The 19,178-nt window shown below is 36.3% G+C and overlaps 1 protein-coding gene across 18 annotated transcripts in view; it reads left to right on the forward strand.

The window, feature by feature from the left end:
• Window positions 1–19,178, forward strand: part of PARD3 (par-3 family cell polarity regulator) — a 680,086-nt gene that overhangs the window by 337,648 nt on the left and 323,260 nt on the right. For all 18 annotated transcript variants that reach the window (XM_086714599.1, XM_086714604.1, XM_086714589.1 and 15 more), the window contains one exon: window positions 1,407–1,538. In XM_086714599.1, the coding sequence (XP_086570725.1) occupies window positions 1,407–1,538 (132 nt within the window). The remainder of the gene's footprint in view (window positions 1–1,406; window positions 1,539–19,178) is intronic.

A 19,178-nucleotide genomic window follows, 5' to 3' on the forward strand; every position in this document is an offset into this window, starting at 1 on the left:
CTTGCAGTTCTATGCTCCATTACCACTTTCTTGAACTGCTGTAACCAGACCTGTACAGTTTTTCTAGTAAAAATTAGTTGCCCTTAATGTTCAATGCTATCAAGTTTTTAGTTTATTTTTTGTAGGTTAATTAATAAGAAAGACTTATAAAGTTTCATACTGAAGTTTATACTGGTTAATATTTATAGGTTTAAAAAGATTTTTCGTATGCCGTAGTATTGGCATAGGTCCAACACCATCAATTCATTTTTAAGCTTTGTTCTCTGATGGAATTTATGAAGGAGCAGAGAACACCGTCTTGGTCTCTGGCTAAGGTCTATACAATGCCAACCTATTGTATTACACTTCTTTGTTTCTATGGATTCGCTGCTCATAGGGCTTAAGTATTGAAGGATAAGAATCAGTCATGTGTATAATGTATACAGCCATATTACCCTTAGCAAAGTTATTAAGGAGGATATTTTGGTACTTCTCGTAAAGTGGGATACTGCTGTAAGTAGGTCAAAGTGAGGTTAAGATTTAAATTTGTTCTTGTAGGAGATATTTAGATTTAATCGTTGAACTAAAAGTTTGACTTCTCTGACTTATCCTCGCCTTGTCATTTCTTTTTAGAACATTGAAATTAAGTTTTGCAGTCCAAAAGCCAAAGCAAATTGTTATAAGTTATTGTTTCAAAGAACAAAAATTAAATAGCATTTGGTTGCTTTGGGACTATTAAATATTTATCAACTAACTAGGTTTTTATGTAAAGACCTCACTTGCCATATGCATGTTAGGGTAAACTATTATGTATCTATTATGTACCATGTATTGAGATAAATTTTTTTCTTTATATTTAAATTAATGCTTACAACTAGCTTGTGAAGTAGGTAACAGAACAGTCCAGAGAATCTTAAGTCTTGTGCCCAAAGTCACACAACTACAAGGATCTAAATAAGGAGCAAATTCATTAGTCTTTCTTATTTTAAACATTTTTGGTGAATTATAGATAGTATCTCCCAATATTATTGTAAGAGTAGAAAGAAGACAAAAGGAAAATTCCATGATTGAGAGATCATAAGAATCTTGGAGAGAAATACTTTTCATTTTCTGGTGCATGTAATTGGTTGGCCTGGGGAGATTGATTTGGGAGGGAGTACAAGGTCTATTGTTTCGTTTATTGTGTGCATATGTGTGTGGCTTCCTTCCCTGCTATAGTCATTAGACTCCCTCATCCTAGACATATGACTATATTCATGAGGTCTAATCTGAGTGAAATGTCCTCAGTCAACTATTTTGTATAGACTCAGAAAAAATATTTTAAACATGCAGAATCAGTTTTCTGCTACTTTTGAAAAACCCAAGTACATCATTAATTTGCAAGGTCTGGTTTTTTACAAGACACCTTTTTGTTTCTTTTTGAATAGAAAGATGAAAACTACAGAAGCCTTCCACGGGATACTAGTAACTGGTCACACCAATTTCAGAGAGACAATGCTCGGTCATCTCTGAGTGCCAGTCACCCAATGGTGGACAAGTGGCTGGAGAAGCAAGAACAGGTAACATAAATTAATCCTTCTATGTGTGTCATAGACCTAACTTCCTGGCCCATACTCCAAAAGATGTTTCCTGCATCACAATGATGATTAAAGGTAAATTATTCTAATAAACTTTAGTTAAATTCCAGCCTGTATGTCAGAGTTTGTGTAACATAATTGTAGACTATTTCTGTGGTGGTCCCCAGTCAAAGATTTCTCATAAGTGGTTACAAATATTTGCCATAGATTCTGGAGTATCCTAATATCAGAGTTTGTTATGTTGTTGAGACACAGACATTTGGCAGTGAACAGTACAGTTTATGAGTTGACTTTCAAGACCACTTATAGGTTCTTCTGTTTATTTGATAGGCAATAAGTCAAAGGACCTGAGGAGGCAAATTAAAATGTTCTGTTTTACCTGACTTCACTTTAGAAGAGAAATATGCTATAGTGGAATTTCAGAATTTAGATTGTTTTGTAAGGTTCAGGGACTTGACCCTTTCATAAATATCAATAAACTATTTTAGGTTTGTAAGGTTTTAGAGTTGCTCAGTTTACTCCACAGTATAGCCATCTATAGTTCCTGAAATCAGAATTGTTTATCACTCAATATAATAACTGGTTCCTATCCTGGCAATAAACAATCACTGTTAAGACACTTCATATGAAGACTGAGAATTTATCCGGTAAGTTTTGAAGTGTAAAACATAAATTTTATAGTGTTGTTGTATAAAGTCTTAATTCCTTATTGTTAGTCATAGTGTTTTCTTGGAAATCCTAGTGTTTTCCTTGTAGTTTTAATAATTTTTTATGTTAAGGACACACTAACTGTGGTGCCTGGGTGTCTCAGTTGGTTAAGCATTCGACTCTTGATCAGCTCAGGTCTTGGTCTCAGGGTCACGAATTCAAGCCCCACATTGGGCTCCGTGCTAGGTGTGGAAGCTACTTGAAAAATAACAACAACAAAACAAAAAATACTTATTTCGTTACTTTGTCACTTATTTTCTCTAAAAAGTTCATATAGATGGAAGACTAGGTGAGTGCTCAGAGAATGTTTTGTTTCAGTAATTTCTAAAATTGTTAATAATTCTGTTGCCTAGATACTGGAATAGCTGTTTTTCAATTTAGATTAATGATGACATTGGAAAGAAATCTGAAATGTTTTACTTAATTCATCTTAGTGTATGTTTGAAGCCTCCTAAAATAATTTTGTGTGTGGGGGGGTGTGTTTGAATATGAAATAGTACAAAAGTCCAGTTTGCCTTTGAAACAATGGATGGTATCGCAAACGTGCTGATTTTTATCATACCGTAAATATTAGAATATAAGCATTGTGTGATGGAAATAATTTTAAATAATTAAAAAACCACGGAAGCTCTACTTAGGAAAAACATTCTTTTCTTAAACAGATTTTAAACTGATTGTTGTCATTATTACATTTTCTCTTTGAAGTAAATATTTTAAAGAATTAGATAGTTTAGCCTGGGCCTGGAGTCAGACTCGCTGGTTGCCAGCTATTTACCATAAATGACCTGGTATACTCATTTATTGAATGGGTATAATCCTAGAACCTACTATATCCACTGATGTTAACCTACCAAGGGGTTAGAATCATATCTGCTTGGTAGCCATAAACACTGGGTGTTAATACACTTGTTAGAGAAAAAAATTGGCTGCCAAGAACAGAAAGTCTCGATTGTATAAGAAGAAGATACTCATTTTTCATTTAATAAGAAATCTGGAGGAAAGGCCAGTTGGGGATTCAGGGGAACCTCATTGGGGATCCAGATTCTCCATTTTCTGGGAGCACTACACAGTGCCTCCTTGGCTGTGTGCTCCAGTCTGTCCTTTCCTGTAGAGCCTCAGCCATCACATGCTTGCATGGAAGAAGAGGAACAGTTCCTTTTTATTCTGCATGGCTCTTTTTGAAAGCAAATACACCTTTCCCACAAGCCCCTCCCCCCACCCAAACAGATTCCTTTCATGTTTTGTTGTCTAGCCTTGTATGAATTGCTTGTCTATTTCTAAATTGAAGGGAGTTGTTGGTTTAGACTAGGTGAGCTTGATCTGGAGCTGGGGGTGTGGGTATGGTGGTTTGTCTTCCTGAAACGCAGTTGCTGATCACTGAATATAGTCAGGGTCCCATTAAAGCAAGAAAGGACATATAGTTAGCTAAATATGCTAAATATGACTATTTTTATTACAGGATTAGGAGAAAAAAATGGCAGTCCAGAGTTTCTAAAGTATGATATATTTAATTATATTCTAATAATGTAACTTTTACCATTGTGGTTGTAGACCTGTTTTTAAGGAAGTAGTATAGCTTTTCATTGTAATTTTGGTATAAAATAGTTTCTTTTTACGCAAAATAGTTGCACTGAGAAGCCACAGAGTTTTTTTCTCAAAAGACCAAGGCTTGATTTTCTTCTGTTGAAGTTATTTGAAGCAGTTTTTCCACAATAAGCAGGTTTTTTAAAAATTGAGTACTTCCTTAGTCTATGTAGTTTAATGTAAATGATATTAGCTAATTGATGCCTGAGCCTGAAAACATCATCTTCCTTGGCTTACATTTAAAAAATGATGATCCATTCACTAAATTTGGCCATTTCACATCAGCAGGAAAATTAATTAGACTGAAATCTATTTTAACTGGATAAGAACAGCAAAGACAACACAAAATACATATTAAAAGTTTTCTTAAAAGTAAGTACAATAGTGTGGGCAGGAGAGGACTAATAGGTTATGCTGGACACACTGTAAATCTAGTCCAGATAGTCTCATTTAATTGTGAATTTATTTTTTTAACAGTTCCACATGAGTCGTCTGACTTTAATGGCCTGATGTCTCTTCTGTGGCTTGTTTTCTCGTTAGTTTTTGCCATTAAAAATATAATAACAGACAAGCATTACACAGAGAAAAGAATGTTTTATATGGTAAAACACACAAATCAACCCCCTGCCTTTACCGTTTGGGATCACCGGGGTGGAAATATCTACCATGAATTATGCCATCTGGACTGAGAGGTGAACAGAGTTCTAGATTTTATATGCCTTCAGTGGTTTTGTTTTTGCTCTATTTCCTCCTAGATTGCTCATCTCTCATTATCTCTGCTTTTTGAAGGCAATTATGACCACGTCCGTTTTGCCAGTGGGAATAAACTGTAGACATGAAAAGCACAAGGGAGTGTTTTAAAATGCTGAGCTAGTAGGCACCTCTGGAAGCTGTGTCTTTCTTTTTGTGAGATTGATCCTATATAAAGGGATATTGAATCTTTCACTCTCTTAGAATATCGGTAAGTTACACTCATATAATCAAAGGTAGGGTGTGCGTCTTATTAGAACTCTGCACCAGGAAGCACCTGGAGTCAAGCTTAGCATGATTTCCAGAAACAGAAGTCCTGCTTTTCAGTGACTAATTGAGAATAGCCTGTACTTGAATCAGGTTCCTCTCAGAAGGTGTATCTCAGACTGTGTATCTTTCAAAGAGCATCATTTTCTTATAGAATCTTGGGACTTACTTTTTCTGAAATCTCAGAAGAGGCACAAAGGATTTCAACACTAAATGGGTTGTTGTTGTATTGCCTTGAAAAAAGTTTTCATGCTTCTGAAATTTTGACTCTGAGACCCAAGGAACAACAACAAAAAAAATCAACAAAAGCCTTAGTTTTGATGTTTGGCTATGCTTGAAGAATCTGAATTCCTTTTAATCATTACCATTTCCTTGACTCTTTGTAACTATATTTTAATATTGGCAGATAATAGATCATAAGCTGACTTTGTTCTTCTATCCCTACAGTTTATTGCAACTAATAAATTCCACAAAAGAGGAGGCAGGAACTTTACAATACATTATTGGAAGAATTTAAGGCCTGAAAGTAGAGGGACCTAAGGGAAATTTAACCTAATTGGGAGCCTGCCATTTTCACTACCCTGACTTGGTGAACAGGCCTGAAGCCAATTAACAGAAATAGCAAGGAGGTGCAAGGCACATTCCAGCCGCCACTTAAGCTCTGTTGTAAGGGAATGGCTGCCCTGACCTTTAGAGAAAAGTCCGTGTTTTAGGGTTTTTTCCATCAAGCAAAAACTTTGTCTAATTGGCATATTATACCAGAGGAGGCAAACTGTGAGGAAAACTACCTTAAATGCTTGGTGATGACATAGTTCACGTGTGACAATGACTGTGCTCCACCTTCTCCTTTGTACCCTGGTCTCCCTGTCCCCGTCCTTCCATGTTGTCTCAGAATCTCAAAGCCATCAGTTTAAGGAAAACTGACAGTGCCTTTTCTTCTCATATTATGCACTTTTGTCACCATCTACAGCCATGATGCTTTCATTTCAGATTTTTTCATGAGGAACAGAACATCCCTGACTTCTGATATTTATTCCTTCTGACACGAAGGTGACTCATGTAGGGATGGTGTCTGTTTTTACATTGGTCTGAGTTGAGTCCTAGATATGAGAAATAGAAAATATCTGAATGTTAAATAGAAAACATATTTTTTCCTATTTTTAAATTTTATTTATTTTTTTAATTAAGTTTGGTATCCAATGTAGGGCATGAACTCATGACCCTGAGGTCAAGAGTCACATGTTCTACTGAGCCAGCCTGGCACTTCTAAATAGAAAACATATTTAAATAAAATAATGCTTGAGAAGAAATTCCTTTTGTCTTATTTTTAAAAAAGAATAGTTCAGCATTGCTTATTCTGATACTTTTTAAACTTTTGAAAAAATTTGCTCTTTATAACTATTCACATGATACAGAATGAATACATTCGCAAGTCATGGAAAAGGTAAGTTTCTAGGAATGTGTTTCATTTTTGCTTTTTATTATATTTATGATTAAGGCCAAATTTTAGAAGATCTAGGGCAATAATAAATTTTAAAACTTCGAGCCTATTTTGCATGTGAGTGGACATACAGTAGTGAAGAAACATTTTAAGCTTATCCAGATTTTACACAAGAGTGGGTGGTTTAAAAAAAAAATGAGTAAGCTTGTCAATAAGTAATTGTGGTACTAGGTGTTGTTTATGTTACCTTGGAGTGATAAGATGATGAGTGTCTGGGATGATCAGGTTGTGGGTCCTGCTTCTATACCTCTCATCGAAGTTGGTTTTTCCTCTGATCTGCCTGCATAAGGGAAGATCCTTTTCCAAGTGCTTAATAGCCTTTTCTAAATGGAAACAAACAAACAAACTCATTTCAATGACACCTTAGAACCATCCAGATGACATAAGTAGTCAGTTTCCAAATGTGAAATGATCATCCTTTTTTTTTTTTTTTTTTTTTTTTTTTTTTTTTTTTTTTTTTTTTTACAAAATTAGGGGATGGCTCTAGAAATTCTAATGGGGGCACGTGCAGGGTCTCCTGGCATCTGCCTCCGCATGGGACCTAAGGTTAGGTTCTGGTGCTGCCTAGAACCCAGGTCCTGGAGTGTGTGTGTGTGTGTGTGTGTGTGTGTGTGTGTTTATTTAACTCTTTAGCCCATAAACACTGAGAAACCAAGTGACTGCTAGGGTTATCTGGATAAAGATAATCAAAGCCCTCTGCCTCCAAATTCTAAACTTCTATAGTTCTCTATTAAAAGGAAGGGAATTTATTTATATTATTTCCTAATTGATAAACTTCTGCAGAACTTGGGCAGAAGCAAACATAATTGTGTTTACCTCAACAACAGCAAATGTAGAAACTAAAAACATCAAGATTGCTTTAAAATTAAATTTAAGTTTCATTATAAAATGCCAGAGATTTTCCTTATAGCAGAAACCTGTCATATTCACAATAATGTTAAAAATAAAACCAAAACAACCTTGGAAAAAAGTTTTCATGTCACCTGGCTATATTAATGCCAAAAGATTTTGTGCTTTAATAATAAGCTGATTATTATAATACATATCTTAAAATTATTTGTGTTTTAAAACATGATGGAAGCATCCTGCATGTGTGTGATGTTTTATTTTCCATCAGCCCTTCATAATGTCTAGCTTTATTATCAAAGAACTGTGAATAGGAATTATCGAGTAGAAGAACAGGACTGGAGCACAGGGACCCTGATAGACGTTCTTCTGAGAAGGACACATTAATTTCCTGAGGAGCCTTGTCACCCACAATCAGGACCACTTTGGATGCTCTTTTCTTGTCCAAGTGATAAGTAGCATTTTACCTTTAGATATATTTAGTGGCAAAAAGACACCATGAGCTTGCAGAGCATGTGTTCAGGACAGGAAACCTGCCCCTCCCGTGAGTGGGTCCTCTTGTCTGACCCATAACTCACCAGTGGTGTGGCCTTAGGTTGTATGATCTCAGCAAACTTCATTTTCAATGTGTGCAAAATGGAGAAAATGGTACCCATTTGGCAGATAACTGGCTCTGTGTATGAAGACTAAGTGACATGGAACATGTAAAATGGAGATCCAGTTTCTGGTGTATCGTAGGCACTTGTTAGATGTTACTTTCCCCCCATCTTTATTTTAGGTAAGAATAGACTTACTGGTTACACCTCAGTAATTCTCTCTGGTATGGAGTGACCATTTTTTCCTTGCATTTTCTCCTTGCATATTGGAAGTGCCCTTTGGTATGGTGGGCTGGTTCATTTTCGTCCCTCGTGTATTTCTAATGCTCCCATCAGCCTTTTAGAACTGGATTCTTGCTTCTATGGCATCTTATCAGAATTAAAATAAAATTTAATCTTTTTAAATCATCTCTGGTTCTTTTCTGAAGAACATAATCTGACACAAAAATGACATTAGTGCTAATCTCTGTGTCTGTGTCCATTTTTTATATTCCCTTTTGCTTTTGGCAAGCACGTGTGGTTTAAATACAATTAAATCTAAGAATACCATTTAAGAATGCTAAGTGTCTTACAAGGGCTTCTGCTTGGCCACTTGCTAAGCATCTCCGTCCCTCTGTCGTGTGAATGGAGTCAGGAAGGCACTGTTTGACTCACTGGATTTTGGAATGTGTTGTGCAGTTTAGAGGGTCCTCATCAATTCGCCTGTCCCTTTATGCCTGGCGCTATTTATTGCTTGTTTGGCCTATGGAGCTAAAAGCCTGCAAGCAGCAGGGAAGTGAGACAGAAATTCTACCCAGTGAAACATCTTTGGTGGTAGGTGGATTAACCTTCATGGGGAATCTGCTGGTAGCTGATGATTTTCTTGCCTGTGAATACAGCTGCCAGGACCAGATGTTTAGAGCATGCACTCTGGATAAAGATACATTTTCATTTTTAGCTATGACACTCAGGTGCCTTTTCATATTTTCATTGCAGGTGGTCTGAAAGAATTTTGTTGTGAGCTATGCGATTCAGTATGACGATGGAAAGAATGCATGCTTTATACTCTGATGCGCTTTATTCCCACAAATCTGTATGTCATTTGCTTTTGAAAATTTGGTCTTTATTTCTGTGTTCAGTGAACAGTGGAACTGCTATTCTTTCAGAAATACTGGTTAAGAAATTACGTTAACATTTTCAGTTTACAGTATGTTGTTTTCACTACCTGTTTCCTAAAGCCTGCCTATACAAATGGCATCACTCATAAGCCGTGTTTAATTTTGGACTGTTATGATCTAGGTAGGGATTTTTTTTTTCTTTAATCAGTCCTTCAGAATGGTTCTGAAATTGTCCTGAAAAATTGCTATTTTAAGTGCTAAACCATTTTGCCCAATGGTTTTATGTTCTTAGTCCCCCCACTGAGGTCTGGTAATATGTGCCCCATAGTATTTTCATTGGGTCTGTGTACCTGTGATCCATTTTTTCCTCTGCTTTGTGGCTGAAAGAAGACTTGTGAGTTTTCTTTAATATCCAACAAATTCTAAGGAAATTAAAGCACTGAAAAGAAACACGTTTTCACAACATACCCCTGATTGTATGGGAGGGGAGTTTAGGGTGGCCTTTTGGGTTTCATCACAGTAAAAACATACAGCTTTTGAAATATTTTTATTTTTGATAAATCAAACTTCATAAGATTGGAAAACTGAGGAGTTTTTCTTTTTGTACAAATACCATAGTTCTAGATTGTAAGATAAAATTGCAAAGTCAATATCAATTGGAATCAAGTTAAACCCTTTGCAGAAGCATAATGTCTCTTCCTACCTTTGGTCATCTCTTTAATTCTCCGAAGTAATTCATTAACCGGCCCTCCTACGATTTAGCGTCACATGCCCATGGGAAAATAGAAGCAATATTACTCACATCCCCACTACCTTTTACAAATCTCCCTCCTCGTGCCTGGGAGGAGGTTCCCAGGCCTCTCAAAAGCTGCCCGTTTTCACCTGTCCTCTGTCTGTTGTCTCTTCTCAGTCTTAGGACTTTGCTATTTTATTAAACTCCTCTTTATGCAGTCATGACTGTGCTTCATTCCCATTAGCAAATATATGCTCAGTTCACACACCTCTTCCCCACAGGCCTCTGGCTTGCTGGCCCTCCCAATTCACAGATTTGGTTCCTTCTCATCTTTCATGTGTCAGGTCACCCTAGTCCCCATCTTTGAAAGAGAGTGACATGCCTGCTGCCTTCATTATTGTTTTCTCTCTCACTATTCTTTAGAATGTTTATGACTGTTTCCATGCACCAAAATGGCACAGGCATTGTCTTGTTTACTTTTGTTTGGAGCTCTTAGTAAGCCTTGATGCACATTTGGGTGAATAAGTGTTGCAATAAATTGCAAATAAAAAGTTTATAATGGCCTCACCTTTTCTGATACCCTGTATTATGGATAGATTCGTTGTTAGGTGGTCTAGGTTTTATAATGTCATTTGATACAGTATTGTGATTTTCATTAATTATGAGCTAAAAATTGCAGATTATAAGTAAATTGAAGAAAACCTGCTAAATATTAAGACATATACATATGTAAACCTTATAAGAACAGTCAGACTTTTGAGTCGTTGTTTGATTCCATCATTGCTTGTCACTTAGCATCGACACATGGCAAAAAGACTAGAAAATTCTTTCAGACTGAAGGACTAAGAAATGGGGGGGAAAATTCGAAGCTCAGTCAAGCAATGTTCCTACTTCAGAGAACTTGATAATATGATGGAGAGCACAGCCTTCCTTATCCCCAATTTATTTAATCACTTCTGATCTTTCTCTGAGAATGTCTTGTAATTGAACATGGATTTAAGTGGTAAAAGGTGAGCACTATCAGGCTGTTACCAACAGGCTGGCTGTGTCTTAATGATTTCTGCTGAATTAGATTTGAGTACAGCAGCCCTGGGTAGACACCTGAGTGTCTTAAGGCTCTCTAGACGAGGTGGTGGTAGTAGAGGGTAAGAGCCACCGTGACTTCAGTGAGCCTTAGTGAGACACAGGAAAGAAAAGGCCTCCCAGAATGCTGTTATGGGCCTGACATAGCCGTCAATTCTATTGGTTCCAAAAATATTGAATTATCAGAAAATATTAAATTACTCTTTGTGTTCATAACTGAAGTGACAAATTTTCCACTTAATTAGGAAAACAATATTTGAACAAACCATTTGATTATATTTAATAGTTTATAAGCAGTTGAGTTGAAAGTAATAAGTTAATATTCTCTTCTGAATGTGTTTATATCATTTGTTTGAGAGCTGTTTTTTTTTTGCTCTTTAAAATTTTTTTTTAGAGTTCGAGGTTTTTCATTTTCATTAGAATGAATGTGAGTTATACCATTATTATAGGACCCCTAGCTGGCAAAATTTAATTTTCTTTTAGAGATAAATTTACTTATTCTAGGAAAAATGGAGTTTTTTTCTCACATGTATATAAAGTATGGATATGATAAATTCTGATCTACCATTAGCCTCTTGTACCTAGTCTGTAGCTTTTTGATATTATTTTTCTCATTCACTTCTCATACTAAAACTTCTCTTTTAATGAACATTGGATAGAATTAGATATTTGAAATGAAATTGAATTTTAGAAATTAGTTTCAAAGACAGAAGAAATATCCTTTGTTTCTGATGGAATTACACAAAAAGTTTTTTAGTTAAAGGAATTGATCCTGATAGGAAGACAACCCTACACAGGCTTGTAGAGAATTTAATTGGTTTTAAGTTGGTGGTGATAGCTGTCCTTGCTCATTCCTATCCTCAGGGCTCATTAGACATCTAAATGAGATGAGCATTTAGAATTAGAGGGTCTTCCCTGTTACTTTGGAAGACAGTGTAACTCAATGGACTGTATGGGGATGAATTTGGTAACATGATTTTTTTTTCCTTCTTCCTTTTTAGAAAAATGTTACTTATTTGATTTTTGCAAAAGTCATATATTCATAGTTCTAGATTCAGACGTTTCCTGTGGATACACAAAATAGTGCTTTCCAGTCCCTAGTGCTCCTCTGCGGTGTAACCACCGTTACTAGTTTCTCGTGGATCCTTTCAAGTAGTACCATTCTTTTGTAAGAAAATGTGAAAATTTATTCTCCTTTCACGTATTTATATAAACGCTATCTACCACATTCTGTGCTTTAGTTTTTTAAAGTTTATTTATTTTGAGAGAGACAGAGACAGCATAAGTTGGGGAGGGGCAGAGAGAGAGAGGGAGAGAGAGAACCCCAAGCAGGCTTTGTGCTGTCGGCACAGAGCCAGATGCAGGACTCAAACCTATAAAGCCATGAGATTATGACCTGATTTGAAACCAAGAGTCATATGGTTAGCCTACTGAGCTACCCAGGTGCTCTGTGCTTTGATCTTTTTTGCTTAATATGGGTTGGCAGTCTTTCCATACTAGAACATTAAAAGTGTCTATATTTGAAACAGTTTAATAATCTTCCTTTGTATAGATGGGCCATTGCTGATGAGCATGTAGATTGTTTACTGTCTTTGCTGTTACAAACAATACTGTAGTGGAAAATCTTTGTATATAAGCCATTTTGCATTGAGTATCACTTGGGTAGATGCCAAAGATGAAATAGCACATTTGTGCATTTATACAAGAGTATATGCGTTTGTAATTTTGATGGCTATTTCCAAACTGATCTCAGTAGATGTTGGGCCAAGTTACACTCCCACCAGTAATGAATGCCCAAGAGATCCCTGTTCATTCTGTCACTTCACATTGCAACATGGTGTTCTGTGATATCTCTTAAAGTGACTAGACATGCTTTTTTTTTATTTTTATTTTTTTTATTTTATTTTTATTTTTATTTTTTTTCAACGTTTATTTATTTTTGGGACAGAGAGAGACAGAGCATGAACGGGGGAGGGGCAGAGAGAGAGGGAGACACAGAATCGAAAACAGGCTCCAGGCTCTGAGCCATCAGCCCAGAGCCTGACGCGGGGCTCGAACTCAGGGACCGCGAGATCGTGACCTGGCTGAAGTTGGACGCTTAACCGACTGCGCCACCCAGGCGCCCCTAGACATGCTTTTAAATAGTTCCCTTAACACATTCTCTAAAGCAGAAGGCTGTTGACACGGTTGGCCAGCATAGAGCTGAAAAAGGGCTTCCTCTCCTGTCAGGGAGCCAGTCCATTCAATTCTCTCTCTTCTCTAATGAAAAGGAAAAGTTTGGGAGTGGATGGAATTCTGGTTGCTCTTTTAGAGAATTGAGTCCACACATTTACAATTTGCTCAGAAGTAAATTAACCAGCAATGTCTCAGCTGCTCTCTTCTTTCTGGTCAATGTTTACTTCCTTACTTAACTTTAATTTCTATAACTTTTTTCTCCCCCTAACATTCCCCCTCCCCCAGCTTTTTGGGGGTTGAGTGAGTACTCTCAGACTTTGGATATAGGGAAATGTTCAAAACCTACAAAAATACATTTTAAGTGATAAATGTTTATTAAAATTATTTGTCATTGTTGTATATGTATTTGTAATTACATTGTTGTATATGTATTTGTAATATGTTGAGTATAACATATTAATAAATTTGCTGCAATAATCTTATAGGAAAATTGATAACTAAATTTTAAAATGTTTTTCTTCAGTTCTCTCAGAAGCTTCTAAATAACATTTTTGTTAATGTTAAATCATAAGATTCACATAAATTAGATTTTCTGAAGGATTTTGTCACTGTTGATATAACTTGTGCATTCTTTTCATATCTTATTTTTTTAAATGAAGGTTTTTAAAATGTTCATTTATTTTGAGAGAGAGAGAGAGAGAGTGAGCGAGCACGAGTGCTCATGAGCACAGGGAAGGGACAGAGACAGAGGGAGAGAGAATCCCAAGCAGCCTCCATGCTGTCAGCCCAGAGCCTGATGTGGGGCTTCATCTCACGAACTGTGAGATCATGACTTGAGCCAAAATCAAGAATCAGACACTTAACCAACTGAGCCACCCAGGCGCCCCTCTTTTCATATTTTAGATCTTAGATATTTAATATATGCTTTTCTATTATGAATTAGTTTTACCATATACTCTCCCCTCACTATCTCCCCATGTTTACTTCCTCTCCCCTCTCTTCTCTTATTTAAGAACTATTCTATAATTGTTCTTATTTGTGTAATTTGCTAGAATGCAAATGAGTTCATTGATGGGACAGGAAAGGACCAAGTATTTTTTAAATGGGTGGCTCACTAAATGCTTCTTGAAAGGTGCAAGTTTTATGATCGATTACGAATACTAACTTGTACACACAAATTCTGTAAGATTGGAATCAATAGTGTTTTCTCCCTTTAACGTACCCCAAGGTGAAGTGCTGTTGTAACTTATTTCTATGTTAACATTTTTTCCATTATGCCTTACACTATGTATATTAAGATAAAACTCTGTTTTAAAAGATTTCAGCTCCTTCCCAAACTTAATATGCTGTGTTGTCCTTGATTGCTGGAATTCACTGAAGGCTCATCTTCTTGAGATAAAAGATTTATTTTGGCAGAATTGGTCTGTGTGAGGGTTTGAGAATTTTGGCCAACAGATATAGTGTGTCATTTATACCCTTTCTCATTACATGAAAGATTATTGACAATTTAAATCCTTATTCTTTTGTCACTTGTTAGGACCAGGCATCCTTTCTCTCTTTCATCGTTCCACCATTTAAGGGCTTAGATGAGTGTTCATGAAGTCCTGGTTGATCAGAACTATCTCTGGATGTACTGATTAGTTTACTCTGCAAAGCAACTGGTTTAGGTTATTCTTGTTGTTTCCAAATTTCTCTCTCCCTGGTAGTCAGAAAGTTAAGATAGTAAGATGTTGACATCTGAAGTTGCAAGTGAAAGTATCAGAGATAGCTATAAATGCAGTGATTTCCGTCTTAAATTTTTTATTCATAGCATCAATATGTAGGCTAGAAATGGGTGTACACACACACAGTAAAAATAAATATTATATTAATTACAGATACCATGGTGATATTTGTGAAGCTAGATGTAAGTGCTTAGAAAGATGGAATGTATGTCCCTATTCAAAAGGCTTTTACCGTTCCATGATGCATGGTTTGGGATACTTTATGTCAGTTTTTCTATATCTTAAACATAGATAAAGTTCTGATTTATTAAATGCTATAGTTGTCAAAAATTGATATAGAATCTAAGTCTCTCCAAGAAAAGTCTTGTGTAAATATAAGCATGTGTTGCCATATGAATGTGCTGATTATTATGTTACCTTGAGCCTATTTTCATTAAAGGGAAAATATAGCTTAGGATCCTGTTGCTTGTATCATTGACCAACCTTGATATTTTGAGTATCATTCCTCACTTTTGCTATTCCTTGTCACTGGACCTCCTGTCCTGGAGATTCTCTTTCTAAATGTCTCTCAAAAGCCTATTCATTGCACTCCACCCCTTTCTCCTTCCCATGTTCAGGCTGCCATCCTCTCTCTCGTGGGTCCCTGCAACAGCATCAGAGTGATGTGAGATAAAGACCCAGATTAATACCCTTCAGGGCTTTGACCATCCTCAGCATCAGTGAGGGTTGAAGTGGTTAACAGCTAGCTGTTCAAAGTCAAAGTGACCTGGGTTGGAATTTCATAGTATGTGTTATGCTGAGCAAATTCCTGAGGTTTCTAAGCTTCAGATCAGGTTTCATAACTTTCTAAGACGTATTTCAGGGGATCATGAGGATTAGATGAGACAATTCATGTAAAACTTTGAAAATGGTCCCTAACACATCATAAACACCCAGTAAACGTTAGTTTTGATGCTGGTGTTTTTCTCATGGTTGGCTCTTCCTGACCTTCCTCCCCTGACCTGCTGAGCTGCTTGCTGTCTCTTTCCTGAACTCGCTCTGGCATCCAGACTCCTCTCTTGAGCATCACATCACAGGCCCCGTGAACAAGCTGGCCGACTCTTCCCTTTTCTCGTCCTAAGTCCTGTTCTTCTGCTGTCAGCTTGGGTGGCTCTCAGCTCAGGAGACTTTTCCTGACATCTGCGTCCTGCAACCATCACCTTGTCCACACACATGCCTCTGCCCAAACCGAAGTAAAGTGCATGTAGTAGTTTCTTACTCCTTTTCCACTGGAGCACTTCCAGGCTTCCTTTTAATTGTGGTGTTCTTTCCCTTTAATGAGAGGAAGGCCCATATCTCTGTCTCAGGGCTTCCTTTATTTCTCAGGGAAGTGTCACCAAACTTCGGGTGGCATTAGATATCTGTCACGTTTACATCTAAGTGTACCATACTTTTATGGAATACATTTGTAATTGTAAGCAGGCTAACTGCCTGTGATTTGTGTATCTAAAAATGTTCTTCTCTTAAAACGTTTTTATAGCAAGCATTTTGATAAAGAGTATCTAATTTCGTAGATAGTATATCTTTCCTCACATATTGAATGTTTTACTTTTCAAGAGCCTCTTCCAGATTAAATTGGAGAAAGTTTGAGGGGAGGGCAAAGAATGTTAGATTATATCAGCAGAAATCTAGGCTTTTGGACTTACTCATATCTTAAGTCCCTGGAGGGACTAATTTTCCTGAGAACTTTGTATTTTAATCATAAACAGACCCAATTCACTAATACTTTTATAAACCTTTGGCTGAGACTTTGGCATTAATGTCCTGAACTTTGAGAAAGAGAAACATATTTTTGTAGGTTGGCCAAGAAAAATAGGTCTCCATTCAAATAAAAATAATATGTTTGTTATTTTAAAGAGATTTTTCCATTGAGCTGTGTGTTAAACTTTTTGCTAATTTAGTCGTCTAATGCTGCACATGGATGGCTTAGGCAGGGATTTGATGTATTTTCTATGCCTCAGTATAATGACTATTTGAATTTTAAAAAGTTCTCTTTTGACCAGGAAGTAAGCTGTGTTAGTATATACGTTATTATTTAATTAACTTAATTTTGTTGTGGATTATAAAAATATGAATCCTGTGTCTCATTTTCTTACATATGTTGGAAATGGTAAAATATGCAAGGAATTTTTATTGATGGTGAGAATGTTTTCTTAAGGTACCTGTGCAATTTTTCTCCTGCTGTTAGTGGCTGAACTAGCACTTTGAATCTATTGTATCCCTAGAAGACTTCCCCCTTGGCTTCTCTGACGTTCTGTTTCTAACCTCACTGGTAGTATTTACAGAAAAATGTCTGTCTTTTGCTCTGCCTGAATGTACACAGGTCATTTCTCTAGGTGACATTTCATGTGCTCTTTCTTGGTGTGAACATTTAGTGTCTGTTCCTGTCCCTCCAGCCTTATGCTTACCTACAAATGCCAGCTGATTGCTTCTGTCCTGGATGTCTTTGAACTACTGTCCCACTTCTTCCCAAGAAGAGGGGAAGTGGTCTTTAGTCTAAAGCACAATGTGGGTTGAAACTCCTTTCTCTGGAGCTGACTCTCCATCTAGCTGTGCAATACATCACAGCCCCTGTATGCCGGAATGACCTTCACCCTATTTGAAGTTGTAAGTAGTTAATTCCCAAGTATTTCCTAAACCAGAAAATTCTATAATTGTCTATGACCTTCTCATTTCTTTTAATTTTGCCATGAGTCTCCCATGTTTCAAACTTTTTTTTCCTCTTTTCCTTTATGTTTTATCTGTTGCCAGCAATGACATATTCTACCTTTATTCTTGCATATATGCATATCTTTCTACTTTTTTAGCACCTGTTCTCATCCCAGGCATATTCCTCCTGACCGGACTGATGTAATATTTGTGTCTCTCTACCATCTGTTTCTTCCTTAGTCAATTCTGCGTATTCCTATTTGGATTAGCTTTCAAACCACCACTTATATTGCATCACCCCCAAAGTTTAAAAGCATGAAGAAGCTCCCTACTGCACTCTGATTTAAAATTAAACTCATTAGCTTGGTATTCTATGTAGTCTGTAACCCAAAATCTAATTTAACTTTTTTAGGCCTCATCTCCTACCATGATCTCATGCATAGCCTGTGCTCTATTGGACGGACTACTGCTCCTTCCCTTTACATAAATATTCTATTCCTTTTGATCGGATGTTCCTCAACTTTTTGAGTCAATATTGTGTTATTAATTACTTAATAAATCTCTAATCATGTGTGCACTGGATGCTTGCTGTAAGACATAGCTGTGGTTAGAAATGGAATGGTTGAATCAGAAATATTAATCAAGTAGACCAAAACTGGATCCTCGTTCATACTTCTTAAGTGGAAAATTGACTAAGCTTCTTAATCTTTAGTTTCTAGGAGTAGCAGAACCTAGATTGAAATGGCCACTTTTTGGAAAGTAATATTGTAAAAGTATCTCTGGAAAAAAGGGAGTGTGATAAAATTTTGAGGTTTTCAGTTAATGGTCTTTCCACAAAATACCAATCCATTTTTTATCACATGATTTACATTTTATTTTCATTACTTTTGAGTGCAAGATAGTCTGGGGCTCCCTCTGTGTGTAGAACCCTATGAGTGAATGGTATTGTATGCCCACAATCAGAAAGCTTAGAATCGATTCACTCCTTGAGGGATTTATTAGCCTGACCTCTCTGAGCTGCCATTTCCTTATGTGGGCAATTAGGGGGTTTACCTCTTTATTAGTTAGTACAGTTGATCAGAAACTTCAATGACCACACCATAGTGGTTAACAGCTTATGCTCTTGACCCAGAAAAAGTTAGATTTCTATTGCCCTTAGCTGTGTGATCTTGGTCATGTCACTTTGATTCCTTCCTGTTTTAATTTTCTCACTTGTAAAAAGGTAGACAAAAGAACCTATGTTGTGGACTTTAGTAAAATAATTTAGCTCAATATTCAGTAAATAGTATTTTAATTATATAACATGCTAATCAAAACTTAATTTAAAGTTTGTTGTTATTCTCTGCCACTCACCCTGTCCTACTGATTGCTATAAATTTTCAATAGTCATGTTCTATCCTTAGGAACTCAACTGGCTTCTTATTTTTAAATATAAGGCCTTGTAGGATAGAATAATAAGTAAGTTACATACAACAGTCTTTTCTATTGTAAAAAATTTTAGATTATGCTTTTTGTATTTGAAACATTTTAAAGTATATAATCAGTATTCTCCTTGTATTTTCCACCTGTATTAGGTGGTTATGCTTTTCATATAATTGTATATGTGGTTAAAGTCCTATGATGCAAAAATGTAGCCAAGAGCGAAGATATACATCAGCATATCTTTCTGATTGTAGTAGAACTATAAACACTTCAAATAAGGTGTTTCTCAATATCTTACGAAGAAGTACTAGCATTATGGCTAAGCTTCTCTTTTGTAGGTAAAACAGATTTTTTACTTACTTGTATATATTGTTATTTACTTGTGGCTATGATGTTTCTCATGTAGGTTGATCTTTTATTTAAATTCAAAGAAGTTGAAGTGAATATA

The sequence above is a fragment of the Puma concolor genome, chromosome B4 (assembly GCF_028749965.1).
Source record: "Puma concolor isolate L17-30 chromosome B4, mPumCon1.1.hap2, whole genome shotgun sequence".
Classification (NCBI taxonomy): Eukaryota; Metazoa; Chordata; class Mammalia; order Carnivora; family Felidae; genus Puma; species Puma concolor.